This window comes from Bos mutus, chromosome 16 (assembly GCF_027580195.1).
Source record: "Bos mutus isolate GX-2022 chromosome 16, NWIPB_WYAK_1.1, whole genome shotgun sequence".
In the NCBI taxonomy this organism is placed as follows: Eukaryota; Metazoa; Chordata; class Mammalia; order Artiodactyla; family Bovidae; genus Bos; species Bos mutus.
In genome coordinates, this window is record NC_091632.1 from 62,623,528 (window position 1) to 62,639,880 (window position 16,353).

The following is a 16,353-nucleotide window of genomic DNA, read 5'->3' on the forward strand; positions in this document are numbered from 1 at the left end:
GTTAATATATATATAATATAAATATAGAAAATATGCAAATTATAAATGTTAACCTTTTAAAAAAGTAAAAGCCTTAAGTGTTAATAACTAATTCAGGGTTGCACTGCTAGTATGTTGGTACTGCTGCTGCTACTGCTAAGTCGCTTCAGTCGTGTCCGACTCTGTGTGACCCCATAGACGGCAGCCCACCAGGCTCCCCCATCCCTGGGATTCTCCAGGCAAGAACACTGGAGTGGGTTGCCATTTCCTTCTCCAATGCATGAAAGTGAAAAGTGAAAGTGACGTCGCTCAGTTGTGTCTGACTCTTAGTGACCCCATGGACTGCAGCCCACCAGGCCTTTCTGTCCATGGGATTTTCCAGGCAAGAGTACTGGAGTGGGGTGCCATTGCCTTCTCCAATGTTGGTACTAGCAGTGGTTTATTCTCAGATTTGGTAGGTGAGTTATAATTTCTTGGGCTTCCCTGATACTTCAGTTGGTAAAGAATCCGCCTGCAATGCAGGAGACCCTGGTTTGATTCCTGGGTTGGGAAGATCTGCTGGAGAAGGGATGGGCTACCCACTCCAGTATTCTCAGGCTTCCCTTGTGGCTCAGCTGGTAAAGAATCCGCCTACAATGCGAGAGACTTGGGTTTGATCCCTGGGTTGGGAAGATCCCCTGGAGAAGGGAGTGGTTACCCACTCCAGTATTCTGGCCTGGAGAATTCATGGACTGTGTAGTCCACGGGGTCGAAAAGAGTCAGACGTGACTGAGTGACTTTCACTTTCACTTTCTCATTTCTTTAGTCTCCTAATGGTAAAGATTTAGGTTCAGGTTTTTACTATGATAAAAAACACTTCGTGAATATCTGTGTACCTCTACCTTTGTTTATTCCTGTTATTTTTTATTAGGATAATTTTTTTTGTTTGTTTTTTTAAGGAATGAGATTGTTCATTTGAACTTTAAGAAAAAAAGTTTTTTGACCGCATCATGTTGCTTGCAGGATCTAAGTACTGTGATCAGAGATTAAATTCAGGTCCCCTGTAGTGGAAGCACAGAGTCCTAACTATTAGACCACTAGGGAATTCCCTAAACAGTTTAAAGAGATTAGCATTTTAAAATTTTGTGTTTAGCTTAAAATATTATAAAATAGTTTGATAAAATTTTGTGTAAAGATATTTAATACAAATTAATAATTTTATTTTTGGTTTTCTGCATCTGTAGGCATCTACACCTCTCAAGACAAGATCGGCTCCTTCTTTGAGTACTTGTGCCACGTCTGAGGATTCCTTGGTCCTTTACAACAGAGTCGCTGCCCAAGGGGACGTGGTTCGTGAATTAAAAGCCAAGAAAGCCACAAAGGAAGATATAGATGCAGCTGTAAAACAGCTTTTGGCTTTGAAGGCTGAATATAAGGAGAAAACTGGCCAGGAATATAAGCCTGGAAATCCTCCCGCTGCAGTAGGACAGAATATTTCTTCTAAATCATCATCAAATATTGTGGAAAGTAAATCTCTGTATGATGAAGTTGCTGCACAAGGAGAAGTGGTTCGTAAACTGAAAGCCGAGAAAGCCCCTAAGGTCAGTATCCTGGAAGGAGTTTAGACACATTGTCGGTAACCTTATGAGGTCCAGCAATCTGGCCAGTCCCATTTTCTCATAAGATGTATTGTCTATAGACTGTCTGATTCAGTACTTTGATGTAACAGTCAACGTTGACTGATGCATGCTTGTGCCAGGCTCTGGAAATATTGATGAGACACAGCTGACCGTCTAGAGGGGGAGCGGGGCTGAAGAAGAATCTTACACAGACTGTAATCCTGGGTGGTATATGTAAATTGCTCTCAGAAGTGTCTGTGGCTGTAAGTGGCAGGGAAGGAAGAAACAGAATATTGAAACCAGTCCTGAAGTAGAAGAAGCCCTTTAAGATGAATGACTTTCAGAGGAGGTACTCTTAAATCTAGGTCTGTGGTTCTCAAGCTTTATTGTGCATCAGAATTATTGGAGAGCTTGCTCAAACACAGGTTGCTGGGCTCCACCTCTTGAGTGTCAGCTCCAGTAAGTCCAGAGTGTGCAGAGGTTATGCATTTGTAAAAAGTTGTCCAGGTGATATTGATGCTGCTGTCCTGGGACTGGATATAGAAGATAGCACAAGCAAAAGTTCAGGGTGCATGCAGGGAATAAAGAATTGTCTGTTGGTGACTATTTCAGATTTTTTTTAGGGGAGTCCTCAAGTGATACCACATTTTGACTGAAGTATGCATTTCACTGGGCTTCCCTGGTGGCTTAGTAGTCAAGAATCCACCTGCTGATGCAGGAGACATGAATTCGATCCCTGGGTCAGGAAGATCCCCTGGAGAAGAAAATTGCAACCCATTCCAGTATTCTTGCCTGGGAAACCCCATGGACAAAGGAGCCTGGCAGGCTACAGTCAGGACTTGGAAAAGAATTGGACACCACTGAGTGACTAAACAACAGCAATACATTTCATTTCATTTCAATAATATCTTTAGGCAAAACATTTAGCCAAGTGGGTGGTAGCACTGATTTTGGAACAGGATTGCTTGCTCAAAATAAGAGACAAAAGGAATGGCATCTGTGATAGAAAAATCATGTTTAATAATCAGCATATGTAGTTTCTATACTCAGAAAGTAACGAGATATAAAATATCAAGTTAATAGTAGTGTAACTGGATAAGCTACCAAAAATTGTAGAATCTGGGTTGTGGCATGAACATGGAGAGATGTGATGAACCACTGGGCCTGACTTACGTAACTGGAGATTTGTTCTAAAATGCTCCTGGGGATCTGTTGTCTCATCAGCGTCCTGGGCTTGGGTTGGAGAATGAGTGATTTGCGGTTGTAAATTCCTCACCTCATTAACGAGTTTTTCTGCCTCTGACTGGAGACCTTGTACCCTAAGAGTCTTGTCTGTGGACCTTTGCCTTCTGGTGAGGAGAAAAAATGCTTTGGGGAGATCTTGGGGCTTTGCTCCAACAGTTATTGTTGATACTTTCCTGTCTCTCTCACTGTGAAGTATGAGAAAGTTTTTAATTAGCCTGTTGAAGCTCTGCAGAGCTGTGATGCTCTAAAACAGCTTTGCTTCAAGGAGTGAAGGCTGATAGATGTATTGTTGGGGATATAAATCCTTTCTATTTCCTGTCTTGTGGTGAGGTTAGGAGCATTTTGTACTGTTTGTATATCTCATTTACTAAGCATGGTCCCCTTTCTAGATGTAATTTGAGGGGAAGGACTTTGATCTTTAAACTCCTTCATTCTTAGTAGAATACATTGATATCCTGGGCTGATTTTTAGTTAGTTGCTTGTATGTGGGGTAGTAACAACAGCAGCAAGTATATTGGGTTGGCCAAAAAGTTCATTCGAGGTGGTCCATACCATCCGAATGAACTTTTTGGCCAACTGAGTACTTAGAGTAGAACCAACTATGTCTCCCATCTTGTTGGGTTAATGGACTATATCCATTGAACAGCACTGTTATGAAAAGCCAACCTGTGGGTCAAAAAAGCACCTAATTTCTTTGGAAATTGGGGAGGTACTTTGACTACATATATTTTGATAATGGTAAGTGTGGTACTGCATCTTACTTCACTGTATGCATATTGAATGCCTACAGTGTACCCTGTTTCAAAATGTTACTTGTATATATTTTTTTCTCTAAATGCTGAAGGTAGTAAATTGCTCTTTTTCCTAGAGAACCAATTCAATTACTAGGAATGGAAATATTGTAGAGACTCCATCTGGCAAGGCGCACTCTGCACTGATGCTATTTTTGCATTTAATCCTCACAACAACCTTGTCCAATAATATTCAAATAATACTCCTTTTTTTTATTTGTTGGTTTTAGTAGCCAATGAGAAACTGCTTCCTGCAGTGAACATAAAAGTAACTTTGTGAAGTTTGCGAAGCCTAGATTCCAAGTTACTTCCAGTTCAGTTCAGTCTCTCAGTCGTGTCCGACTCTTTGCGACCCCATGAATCACAGCACGCCAGGCCTCCCTGTCCATTACCAACTCCCAGAGTTCACCCAAACTCATGTCCATCGAGGTTGGTGATGCCATCCAGCCATCTCATCCTCTGTCGTCCCCTTCTCCTCCTGTCCCCAATCCCTCTCAGCATCAGGGTCTTTTCCAGTGAGTCAACTCTTCACATGAGGTGGCCAAAGTATTGGAGTTTCAGCAGTTAGAGGCATTCTAAGCACCAGTGGAGGGTGGGGGTCATGGTTTCACTAGTTTGTTACTATTCATTAAGCAAGCCTATGCTGGTTTTACATTCGTGATTTGTCTAAGCCTCTTAAGCATCCATTTCCCACAGAAGTAGTTTTTTAACCATGTCATGTTACCACTCAAGTAAGGAAAGTGGTCGGCTGCAGCTGAGGTTTTATAGTTACAGGTTTCCACGAGAGTTTCTTTCTCTGTTTCTCCCACCCCCTTTTCTGCTTCACGATCAGATTGGTGATTCTGTGTAAGAACCTTTAGGCATGAAGGCAGAATATTAGCATAATGCGGGCAAAGGATAAAAACCTTCACGTTCACCCTCAGCTCCCCTTCCAGTCCACCTTCTGCTCCTCTTTGCTCTTCCTCCTGCCCAGTAGGCTTCTGTGTTAAAGTGGTGGATCGGGCAGATAGCGTGTGAGGTGAAATTCAGAATACACCCAAGATTTCATAGCTCTGACTGCTGAGTTACTTTCATAGTGACCTTAACTTTTCAGATTTTACGTATTAACTTTTAAAAGTTTTAAAGCCGCAGGTCCAAAAAATAAAGTTTTGATTTTGAACAAATTTCTCTGGTCTGAAATCTGAGTGAAACGTTTTGAACATGAAATAATACCTCATGGAACAATTTGAACAAATCTTCTGGCCAACCCAATAGTTTTTGAAATGGGAGTCAGGAACTGGTAAATCAAAGTTTTTATGGAATACTTGTGACACTGGAGGACAGGGCTTGCCAAGCTGACCTACACCTGTGTTTTGTGAGCGAAATGTCATTGGAACACAACCACACTTACTAGTTTACATATTTTGTCTATGGCTGTTTTTGTGCTGTAATTCCAGAGTTGAATAGTTGGAGCAGACTTGCAAAGCCTAAAATATTTATTGTCTGGCCCATGCCCTTTATTGCAAAAGTTCTCTGACCTATCCCTTAGAAGAGTTTTCAGAACATTTATAGTTGAGGATTTGTAAAATTGGAGTAATAAATGGCAGCAAAATCAGATGACTACTGCATTAAATATAAATAATAATTCACAGGACTTCTGTGGCAGTCCCGTGGTTAGAAGGCTTCACCTGCTAGTGCAGGCTGTGTGGGTTTGATCCCTGGTCAGAAAGCTAAGATTTCACATGCTCAGGGTCAAAAAACAGAGCATAAAGAACAAGCAAATTGTAACAGATTCAGTAAAGACCTAAAAAATGGTCCACATAAAAAAATTCTTAAAAATAATTCATAATTGTCTGGTCTTGTTAAACCTCGCCTATGTGATGCGGGTGATCGGAGAAGGCAGTGGCACCCCACTCCAGTACTCTGGCCTGGAAAATCCCATGGACGGAGGAACCTGGTAGGCTGCAGTCCATGGGGTCGCTAAGAGTCGGACACGACTGAGCGACGTCACTTTCACTTTTCACTTTCATGCATTGGAAAAGTAAATGGCAACCCACTCCAGTGTTCTTGCCTGGAGAATCCCAGGGACGGTGGAGCCTTGGTGGGCTGCCGTCTCTGGGGTCGCAGAGAGTCGGACACGACTGAAGCGACTTAGCAGCAGCAGCAGCAGCATGTGGTGTGGGTGATGGTCACTTTTTACTTCTGGAGTTGTAGCATTTTGATTCACAGTACCTTGTATTTAAAAAGTATTTTTAAAACCTTTTTTCCCACTGATCATTGAGGTGCTAAGGCCATTTTGAAAGGTTCTATTCTTGCTAATTTTTGTTGTTGCTGTTCTTACTGTTTTAAAATTGGTTAACTTTTTATTAAAGTTCCCCACTTTTCCCATGGGGAAATGTTTCCATCAAGTGGTTGCTGCAAAAATAGTTTGTGTACTTCTCATGTGTTCCAACCAGCTGTGTTCTCATCCACTTTGTCCATTTTCAGTTATATTTTAATACCCTACTCTCAGGGTTGTTTTTACTTCCTCAAATTCCCATCTTAAACCTTTACTGAAGGTTTTTCGGTAGGCTGTTTTCTTTCTTATTTATTTGCCTCAGCAACTATTTATTGTAAACTTTTTTTGTCTGTTGGCACATTAAGTAAGTTTAGAGCAGTCTTTGTCCATTAAAGACTTAAGATCTGTTAACAAGTGCTTATTACATTATGCTGTTGTATAGTCATGTACTGAGTAGTATCATCCAATTCTGCTTTGTAAATGTCTTTTAATGCAGAAAATTAAAATATTAAAAGAAATTATTTTTTTCTCATTCTGTGAGACATCTTCAAGTAACAATCACAGATCTCTTTTAAAAAAGCGGTTTTTGTGATGCATTAGCAGGATTCAGTTCAGTTCAATTCATTTGCTCAGTCGTGTCCGACTCTTTGTGACCCTGTGAACTGCAGCACACGCCAGGCCTCTCTGTCCATCACCAACTCCTGGAGTCCACCCAAACTCATGTCCATTGAGTCGATGATGCCATCCAACCATCTCATCCTCTGTCGTCCCCTTCTCCTCCTGCTCTCAATCTTTCCCAGCATCAGGGTCTTTTCATGAGTCAACTCTTGGCATCAGGTGGCCAAAGTACTAGAGTTTCAGCTTCAGCATCAGTCCTTCCAATGAATACCCAGGGCTGATCTCCTTTAGGATGGACTGGTTGGATCTCCTTGCAGTCCAAGGGACTCTCAAGAGTCTTCTCCAACACCACAGTTCAAAAGCATCAATTCTTCGGTGCCCAGCTTTCTTTATAGTCCAACTCTCACATCCATACATGACCACTGGAAAAACAAAGCCTTGATTAGATGGACCTTTGTTGGCAAAGTAATGTCTCTGCTTTTTAATATGCTGTCTAGGTTGGTCATAACTTTCCTTCCAAGGAGTAAGTGTCTTTTAATTTCATGGCTGCAGTCACCATCTGCAGTGATTTTGCAGCCCCCCAAAATATAGTCTCTCACTGTTTCCACTGTTTCCCCATCTATTTACCATGAAGTGATGGGACCAGATGCCATGATCTTAGTTTTCTGAATGTTGAGCTTTAAGCCAACTTTTCCACTCTCCTCTTTCACTTTCATCAAGATGCTCTTTAGTTCCTCTTCACTTTTCTGCGATAAGGGTGGTGTCATCTGCATATCTGAGGTTATTGATATTTCTCCCGGCAATCTTGATTCCAGCTTGTGTTTTTTCCAGCCCAGTGTTTCTCATGATGTACTCTGCATATAAGTTAAATAAGTAGGGTGACAGTATACAGCTTTGATGTACTCCTTTTCCTATTTGGAACCAGTCTGTTGTTCCATGTCCAGTTCTAACTGTTGCTTCCTGACCTGCATATAGGTTTCTCAAGAGGCAGGTCAGGTGGTTTGGTATTCCCATCTCTTGAAGAATTTTCCACAGTTTATTGTGATCCACACAGTCAAAGGCTTTGGCCTAGTCAATAAAGCAGAAATAGATGTTTTTCAGGAACTCTCTTGCTTTTTAGCAGGATTAAAATTACCTTTTAAATTTAGATCACTGTCTCATATTTTCTGTAATGTGATGGCATACTATAGTGCTTAAGATCAAGACTCTAGAACAGCAGTCCCCAACCTTTTTAGCACCAGGAACTGTTCATGGAAGACAGTTTTTCCATGGACTGGGGGGTGGGGGGATGGTTTCAAGATGATTCCAGCACATTACATTTATTGTGCACTTTATTATTATTACATCAGTTCCACCTCAAATTATCAGGCGTTAGATTCTGGAGTTTGGGGATCCCTGTGTCTAGAGTAAACCCTAGATTAAAATTCTCACTCTACCACTTACTGTGTAACTTTGGGTATGGTCCCTAATCTTTCCAAACTTTTACTTTTTTTTTAAATGGATGAGGATTGTTTAGAAAATTAACTAAGATGGTCCATTAAAAGCGCTTAGCATCGTTATCTGGTACAGAGTAAATAGGCCATAAAATGATGGTGACTTGTTTTATGCTTCTAACTCTCTTTCTGTCAAGAATCTTTGGTTACCTTCTAAATCATCAGAAAAGACTGCATAGCAAGTAGTATGATTTCTCCCAGTTTTGAAAAATAATCTGAGTAGATTATTTAGATATCTAGAATATTCCATTTCCTAATTGGAGAGGTATATATAATTTGGTCTTTTAGAATATTTCATTCAGTAATGAAGTGGTTTGCCCATACTAATTTTCTCCTTTGCCACACAAGGGTTTTTTCCTTTGTGAAATGTGTGCCATGTGACTTCAAACTGTCATCAACACCTGCTTATAGTGTAAAATGGAACTTCTTTCAGATAGGCGTCTTTTTGTAGAAATAGTTGCAGGGAAGTCCCTTAACTTTTTCTCTATGTTCTTTCATTTAGTTGATGAAAGATTCTTTTTTTCTCAATTCTGATATGTCTGATTAACTCTCTGCCTTTTTTCTTAGACAGATAGATTTTGCTTTGAAAACACTTTCAGTTCTAAAGACGGTATAAACAAGAGACAGGTCAGAAATACAAATCAGACAACCAGCTCTTTGCAGTTTCTCCTTTTACCCTCTTCTGTGATACCTGCTGCGGCACTCTAACAGGCAGGAAAATTGTATCATAAATAGCTGGACAAGGAAATGTCATTTGATATTTTGCTGATGCAAATTCTTTGAAGATATATGGGTTCTTCCTGTGTCTCTTTGACCCCATCTTAGCATTCTTTCTGTTTCTCTTGGGTTCTTCTTAGCTATTTGGAGCATTGTTAGAATTTAGCAGTAAAACTTGCATAAGCTAATTGGGAGGCACTTTTTCTGTTTTGATTCTTCGGCTTTCCAGTGGTAGAGTATACAGTATAAGTATGTAGTATAGTCTGTGGTTAGATGGTGTCTCTATTCAGGTGCAGTGTCCAGCTTGGCTTGCATTGATGTCCTCTGCTGAAGTCACAAGAATCTTCATTTTGGTTGAGTGTTTCATTCTTCATCATCATAATTAAGTTGAAGTATCAGAGGTTGATATGTATATGAAGTGAATATCTAAAACCAACATACACTCTCATTTCATTGTAAATTTTTAAGAGTGATGTAGTTATTCTTTAGGTGAGCTCATAGTGTGGGTTTTTTCTAGTGGTATATTTTGTGTCTGTTTAATGGGCTGAAGAAAATAAGAATTTGTACAGGCAAATTCTGATTTTGTAAATTCTGACTCCACTATTTACAGTCCCAGGACTTGGAAGCTGACAGTTTGCTTGGATGTTCTCTACTTTGTCTGTTTACATATATGAAGTTAAACGTTACAGTAGGATATGTGTATGTACATTTATGCTTATTTTTATGATTTGTATATAGGTTTATGATACTTATATTTTTAACTTTTCTTTAGCTTTGATGTGTTACTTTAGGCTGATTATTTGACTCCTTTGTGCTTGCATTTCTTCATGATGATTATTTACAGGGATATTTTGGCAGTAATTAATGATTTTTAACATTAATTGAAATTTTCAGAAATTTCAGAAAGCATTAAATATTTGTCTTTTTTGCCCGTTTTCTCATAGGCTAAAGTAAATGAAGCTGTAGAATGCTTACTGTCCCTAAAAGCTCAGTATAAAGAAAAAACTGGGAAGGAGTATGTTCCTGGTCAGCCCCCATCATCTCAAAGTTCAGATTCAAGCCCACCCAGAAGCTCTGAGCCTAGTGGTCCAGAAACACCAGAAGCCAAACTACTTTTTGACAAAGTAGCTTCTCAAGGAGAAGTAGTTCGAAAACTTAAAGCTGAAAAAGCTTCTAAGGTTGGTGTGGTATTATTACGTTTGTGTGTTTTTGTTTTGTACACTACAGGCTACTTTCTTTGGAACGCTTTCTGCCCAAAAAACCTGGTTAACCTCTACTCTTAATGTCAGTTCTCAACTCTTTTATCTTGCCTTTTAGGGAATCGTTTGTTGATCCTTTTCCCACCAACTAGGGTTGACTGGACATGCTCATGGAACTCTGCTGTTCTCTGACAAAACACTTCAGTTTGGTTCAGTCACTCAGTTGTGTCCGACTCTTTGCGACCCCACTGACTGCAGCATGGCAGGCGTCCCTGTCCATCACTAACTCTCAGAGCCTACTCAAACTCTGTCCATTGCATCGGTGAAGCCATCCAACCATCTCATCCTCTGTTGTCCCCTTCTTTTCCCACCTTCAATCTTTGCCAGCATCAGGGTCTTTTCCAGTGAGTTGGTTCTTTGCATCAGGTGGCCAAAGGAATGGAATTTTAGTCCAAGGGACTAGCAAGAGTCTTCTCCAACACCATAGTTCAAAAGCATTCTTTGGCACTCAGCTTGCTTTATAATCCAACTCTCACATCCATACATACTACTGGAAAAACCGTAGCTTTGACTAGATGGACCTTTGTTGGTAAAGTACTGTCTCTGCTTTTTAATATGCTGTCTAGGTTCAGTTCAGTCGCTCAGTTGTGTCTGACTCTTTAAGACCCCATGGACTGCAGCACGCCAGGCCTCCCTGTCCATCACCAACTCCTGGAGTTTACCCAAATTCATGTCCATTGAGTCGGTGGTGCCATCCAACCATCTCATCCTCTGTTGTCCCCTTCTCCTCTTTGCCTTCAATCTTTCCCAGCATCAGGGTCTTTTCAAATGAGTCAGCTCTTCGCATCAGGTTGCCAAAGTATTGAGTTTCAGCTTCAACATCAGTCCTTCCAATGAATACCCAGGACTGATCTCCTTTAGGATGGACTGGTTGGATCTCCTTGCAGTCCAAGGGACTCTCAAGAGTCTTCTCCAACACCACAGTTCAAAAGGATCAATTCTTCAGTGCTCAGTTTTCTTTATAGTCCAACTCTCACATCCATACGTGACCACAGGAAAAACCATAGCCTTGACTAAACGGACCTTTGTTGACAAAGTAATGTCTCTTCTTTTTAAAATGCCGTCTAGGTTGGTCATAGCTTTTCTTCCAAGGAGCAAGCGTCTTTTAATTTCACGGCTACAGTCACCATTTGCAATGATTTTAGAGCCCGAAAAGATAAAGTCTCTCACTGTTTCCACTGTTTCCCCATCTGTTTCCTACGAAGTGATGGGACCGGATGCCATGATCTTAGTTTTCTGAATGTTGAGCTTTAAGCCCACTTTCCCACTCTCCTCTTTCACTTTCATCAAGAGGCTCTTTAGTTCTTCACTTTCTGCGATAAGGGTGGTGTCATCTGCATATCTGAGGTTATTGATATTTCTCCCGGCAATCTTGATTGCAGCTTATGCTTCTTCCACTCCAGCGTTTCTCATGATGTACTGTGCATATAAGTTCAAAAAACAGGGTGACAATATCCAGCCTTGATGTACTCCTTTCCCAATTTGGTACCAATCTGTTGTTCCATGTCCAGTTCTAACTGTTGCTTCCTGACCTGTATACAGATTTCTCAGGAGGCAGGTGAGGTGGTTTGGTATTCCCATCTCTTGAAGAATTTTCCATAGTTTGTTTTGATCCACACAGTCAAAGGCTTTGTCATAGTCAATAAAGTAAAAGTAGATGTTTTTCTGGAACTCTCTTGCTTTCTTGATGATCCAACGGATGTTGGCAATTTGATCTCTGATTCCTCTGCCTTTTCGAAATCCATCTTGAACATCTGGAAGTTCATGGTTCACATACTGTTGAAGCCTGGCTTGGAGAATTTTGAGCATTACTTTGCTAGCGTGTGAGATGAGTGCAGTTGTGCAGTAGTTTGAGCATTCTTTGGCATTATTTTTCTTTGGGATTGGAATGAAAACTGACCTCTTCCAGTCCCGTGGCCACTGCTGAGTTTTCCAAATTTGCTGGCATATTGAATGCAGCACTTCCACAGCATCATCTTTCAGGATTTGAAATAGCTCAACTGGAATTCCATCACCTCCACTAGCTTTGTTCAAAATGATGCTTCCTAAGGTCCACTTGACTTTGCATTCCAGGATGTCTGGCTCTAGGTAAGTGATCACAGCATCGTAGTTATCTGGGTTATGAAGATCTTTTTTGTATAGTTCTTCTGTGTATTCTTGCCACCTCTACTTAATATCTTCTGCTTCTGTTAGGTCCATACCAGTTTTGTCCTTTATTGTGCTCATCTTTGGATGAAATGTCCCCTTGGTATCTCTGATTTTCTTGGAGAGATCTCTAGTCATTCCCATTCTGTTGTTTTCCTCTTTTTCTTTGCATTGATCGCTGAGGAAGCATTTCTTATCTCTCCTTGCTTTTCTTTGGAACTCTGCATTCAGATGCTTATGTCTTTCCTTTTCTCCTTTGTCTTTAGCTTCTCTTCTTTTCTCAGCTATTTGTAAGGCCTCCTCAGACAACCATTTTGCCTTTTGGCATTTCTTTTTCTTGGGGATGGTCTTGATCACTGCCTCCTGTACAGTGTTGTGAAACTCCGTCCATAGTCTTCAGGCACTCTCTCAGATCTAATCCCTTGAATCTATTTGTCACTTCCACTGTATAATCATAAGGGATTTGATTTAGGTCATACCTGAATGATGTAGTGGTTTTCCCTACTTTCTTCACTTTAAGTCTGAATTTGGCTATAAGGAGTTCATGATCTGAGCCACAGTCAGTTCCTGGTCTTCCTTTTGCTGACTGTATAGAGTCTCTTCATCTTTGGCTGCAAAGAATATAATCAGTCTGATTTCGGTATTAACCATCTGGTGATGTCCATGTATAGAGTCTTCTCTTGTGTTGTTGGAAGAGGGTGTTTGCTATGACCAGCGCATTCTCTTGGCAAAAGTCTGTTAGCCCTTGACCTGCTTCATTTTGTTCCAAGGACAAATTTGCCTGTTATTCCGGGTAGCTCTTGACTTCCTACTTTTGCATTCCAGTCCCCTATAATGAAGAGGACATCTTTTTGGGGTGTTAGTTTTAGAAGGTCTTGTAGGTCTTTGTAGAACTGTTCAACCTCAGCTTCTTTACTTGTCGTCTCATAGACTTGGATTTCTTTGATATTGATTGATTTGCCTTGGAAATGAACAGAGATCCTTCTGTCGTTTTTGAGATTGCATCCAAGTACTGCATTTTGGACTCTCTTGTTGATCATGATGGCTACTCCATTTCTTCTAAAGGATTCTTGCCCACAGTAGTAGATATAATTGTCATCTGAGTTAAATTCACCCATTCCAGTCCATTTTAGTTCACTGATTCCTAAAATGTCAGTGTTCACTCTTCCCATCTCCTGTTTGACCACTTCCGATTTGCCTTGATTTATGGACCTAATATTCCAGGTTCCAATGGAGTATTGGACTTTACTTTCATCACCCGTCACATCCACAACTTAAACACACTATATTTTAATTATTGTCTCTCTTGGCTGTAAGAATAGAGGCCTGTGTCTATCAGTGCCTGGCATAGTGGAGACCCTTGATGCGTACTCTTTGTGTGACTCATGCCCCTAAAGCTCTGTCAGTCTCAAATGGCAGCTTTTACTTTGAACTTTTGGGGTAGTTTGCGCTTGTCGTATTATACCATAGGAGGAGGGTTTTTTGGTACAAATTCACATGAGTGGAAAACAATCATTACAGGTTTTGAAGTTTAACCAGTAATATAGAAGCTTGATTACTGTCATTTTTATAATTGTGAAATGTTCAACTTCTGTCCTGTAAAGACTCATATTAAATTGCAGAATACATGTTATATCTAGTGCTTTCCAGTAGAACTTTCTGAAATGATAGAAATGTCTTCTAACTGTTCTGTCCAGTACCGTAGTCACTAGCCTCTGGAACCGTTGAGCAGTTGAAATGGGGCTGTTGTGACTGAGGAATTGAATTTTAAGTTTTATTTAATTTAAATTTAAGTAGCTGCATGTGGTTAGTGACTGTCCTTTAAACAGAGCAATTATAGTACAATTTTTTAGTAACTTTTCCAGTTCTGTCTCTACTTACCATGTTCTCTTATTCATTTCAATAGTTAGTATATTTAACATATACTGACCGCTAGCCCGTACCCCTCTGCCTTTGTGTTTTCAGATCTGCTTGTAAAACACTGGACATCGGTGCTTAGGTAGTGATTGGAATTAAATGCTGTCTTCTCTTTTTCCTCTTCTGTTAAAGGATCAAGTAGATACAGCCGTACAAGAACTCCTTCAGCTGAAAGCACAGTACAAGTCTCTGACGGGAGTAGAGTATAAGCCTGTCTCTGCCACTGGGGCTGAGGAGAAAGATAAGAAAAAGAAAGAAAAAGAAAATAAATCTGAAAAGCAGAATAAGCCTCAGAAGCAAAATGACAGCCAAAAGAAAGATTCCTTTAAAACCCAAGGAAGTGGGCTGTCACCAAATGGAGCAGGGGAAGGACAAGGGCCTAAGAAGCAGACCAGGTAATAAAACGGAAACTTCAGTTGAAGTGAAACAAAGTTTTAGATGAATTCAACTTTTAATTATTGAAAAAAAACTTCTTTTTGGTTAGTTTGACTATCACATTAAATTGGAGAATGCTAAATGTATAATGTCAGCAGATAGCTTCTGTTCATTTTCTGTCCTCCACTGTCTCAAGGGCCTAAGAATATGTTACCTAAATGGTAACACATTCATTTGCTTGGTTCAAGAATCTTAGAATATAAAAAGTTCAGCGAAGTCTCACTCCTATGCTTGTTTCCCATTTTCCCAGTTCCTCCTACCACCGTAATGAACTGGTCACCACTGTTACTGTTCTTCTCTATCCATCAAGAGATTTTCATTTACTTACACAAGTAAAAACAAATACATATATATGTATGTATTTTGGGAAAAGACCCTGATGCTGGGAAAGATTGAAGGCAAAAGGAGAAGGGCGACAGATGAGATGGTTGGGTAATGTCACTGACTCAATGAATATGAGTTTGAGCAAGCTCCGGGAGACAGTGGAGGACAGGGAAGCCCAGTCGGTATACTGTGATCTACGGAATTGCAGAGTTGGCTATCCGCAACTTAGTGACTGAACAGCAAAAATGTTATTTTTTTCTCTTTTTCCTCCCTTTAACACAATTGGTAACCTAACTATACATATTGTTTTGTACTTTAGCAGATTTTTCAAATGAAAATCTTTTGTGAGGACTAAATGAGAACTTCATTTGAAATAGGTTTTTAAAATGGTTGGTTAAATATGAAACAAACGTGGTTTAAAGATGACACCCGCTGTGGAATAGACAGTGTTACGATATTTCCAATCCATGTGAACAATAAGATTTCTCCATTATCCCCATCCCAAAATTAGTGTGAACTCTATGTGAGGTTTTCTCGAAGCTAAACTTAAGCTAAGCTGATGTTAGCAGCTACTACTTAGAGATACTTTGGTGTTAAGATTTTTTTAGCTGAATTTCAAATCTTGCCTCTCATCTCTCATGGCATACACAGAAGGTCTCCTTAAACCAGAGAATACAACTGTGACTTTTCTTGCGCATCGACTGGGTGATTAGAATTATAGAATAGTAGAGGTGAGAACAGAACATTTTACCTTTTACCTTCTGACTGCTTGTGAAAGGGCCAGACTTCATGTAGACATTTTGCTGAGATGTGTCACAGTGAGAAATGGACAATTCAAATGTAAATACATTCAGCTTTTAAGCCAGTAAGCCAATAAACTAAAAAGATGGACCTTTTATAAGACGTAACTATTGGGTAGACTTTCTGTGTGAATTTTTAAGACTGCAGTTTGCTGAATAATTGTCAGTGTTTCAATAAAAAGATTATTGCCTAGAATAGTTTTTTATTGTAGACCTAATTTATTTTGGAAGCATCTATTTCTGTGACTTTTATTGACTGAAGTTAAAAACTTTAGAACATGTAAGGATATATATGCACACACACATATACACATTTATGTATTGACATATGTATATACATATACCCATTGTTTTTTACTATTTACAGGTGCTTACAGTGAGACACTGATGTTACTCTAATTTATCTGGATTGAGATTGGCAGAAACTTCTTTTTATTTTTTAGTGAGAATAAATTCTGTCTTTACTACAAATTAGTAGTAATTTATAAAGAACTTACAAGGTAACTTATAAAGAACTTTGTAAAAGGAACGTCTGCATTAAAATCATAGCTTTTGGTTAGGCTTAGCTTTCCTAATTTTTGTGGACAGTATCACACTACCCTTTAAGAAATGACTTAACTACTTTCTAGGATAAAAATATAGGGATGAATACAGAAGAGATACAAACAGAGAAATAACTCATACTGAAGAAAAACAAGCCATTTTGAAGTTTCGGGGTTTATTTCTATTGAGCCTCAAAGCAGTTGCTGGATGAAGAGATTTATATTTTATTTTT

General features: G+C 39.7%; 1 protein-coding gene across 1 annotated transcript in view; it reads left to right on the top strand.

The window, feature by feature from the left end:
- EPRS1 (glutamyl-prolyl-tRNA synthetase 1) overlaps positions 1-16,353 on the top strand; it is a 64,686-nt gene that overhangs the window by 32,526 nt on the left and 15,807 nt on the right. Inside the window, exons 18-20 of the mRNA XM_005905563.2 lie at positions 1,203-1,559; positions 9,643-9,876; positions 14,152-14,414. Coding sequence (XP_005905625.2) covers positions 1,203-1,559; positions 9,643-9,876; positions 14,152-14,414 — 854 coding nt within the window. The remainder of the gene's footprint in view (positions 1-1,202; positions 1,560-9,642; positions 9,877-14,151; positions 14,415-16,353) is intronic.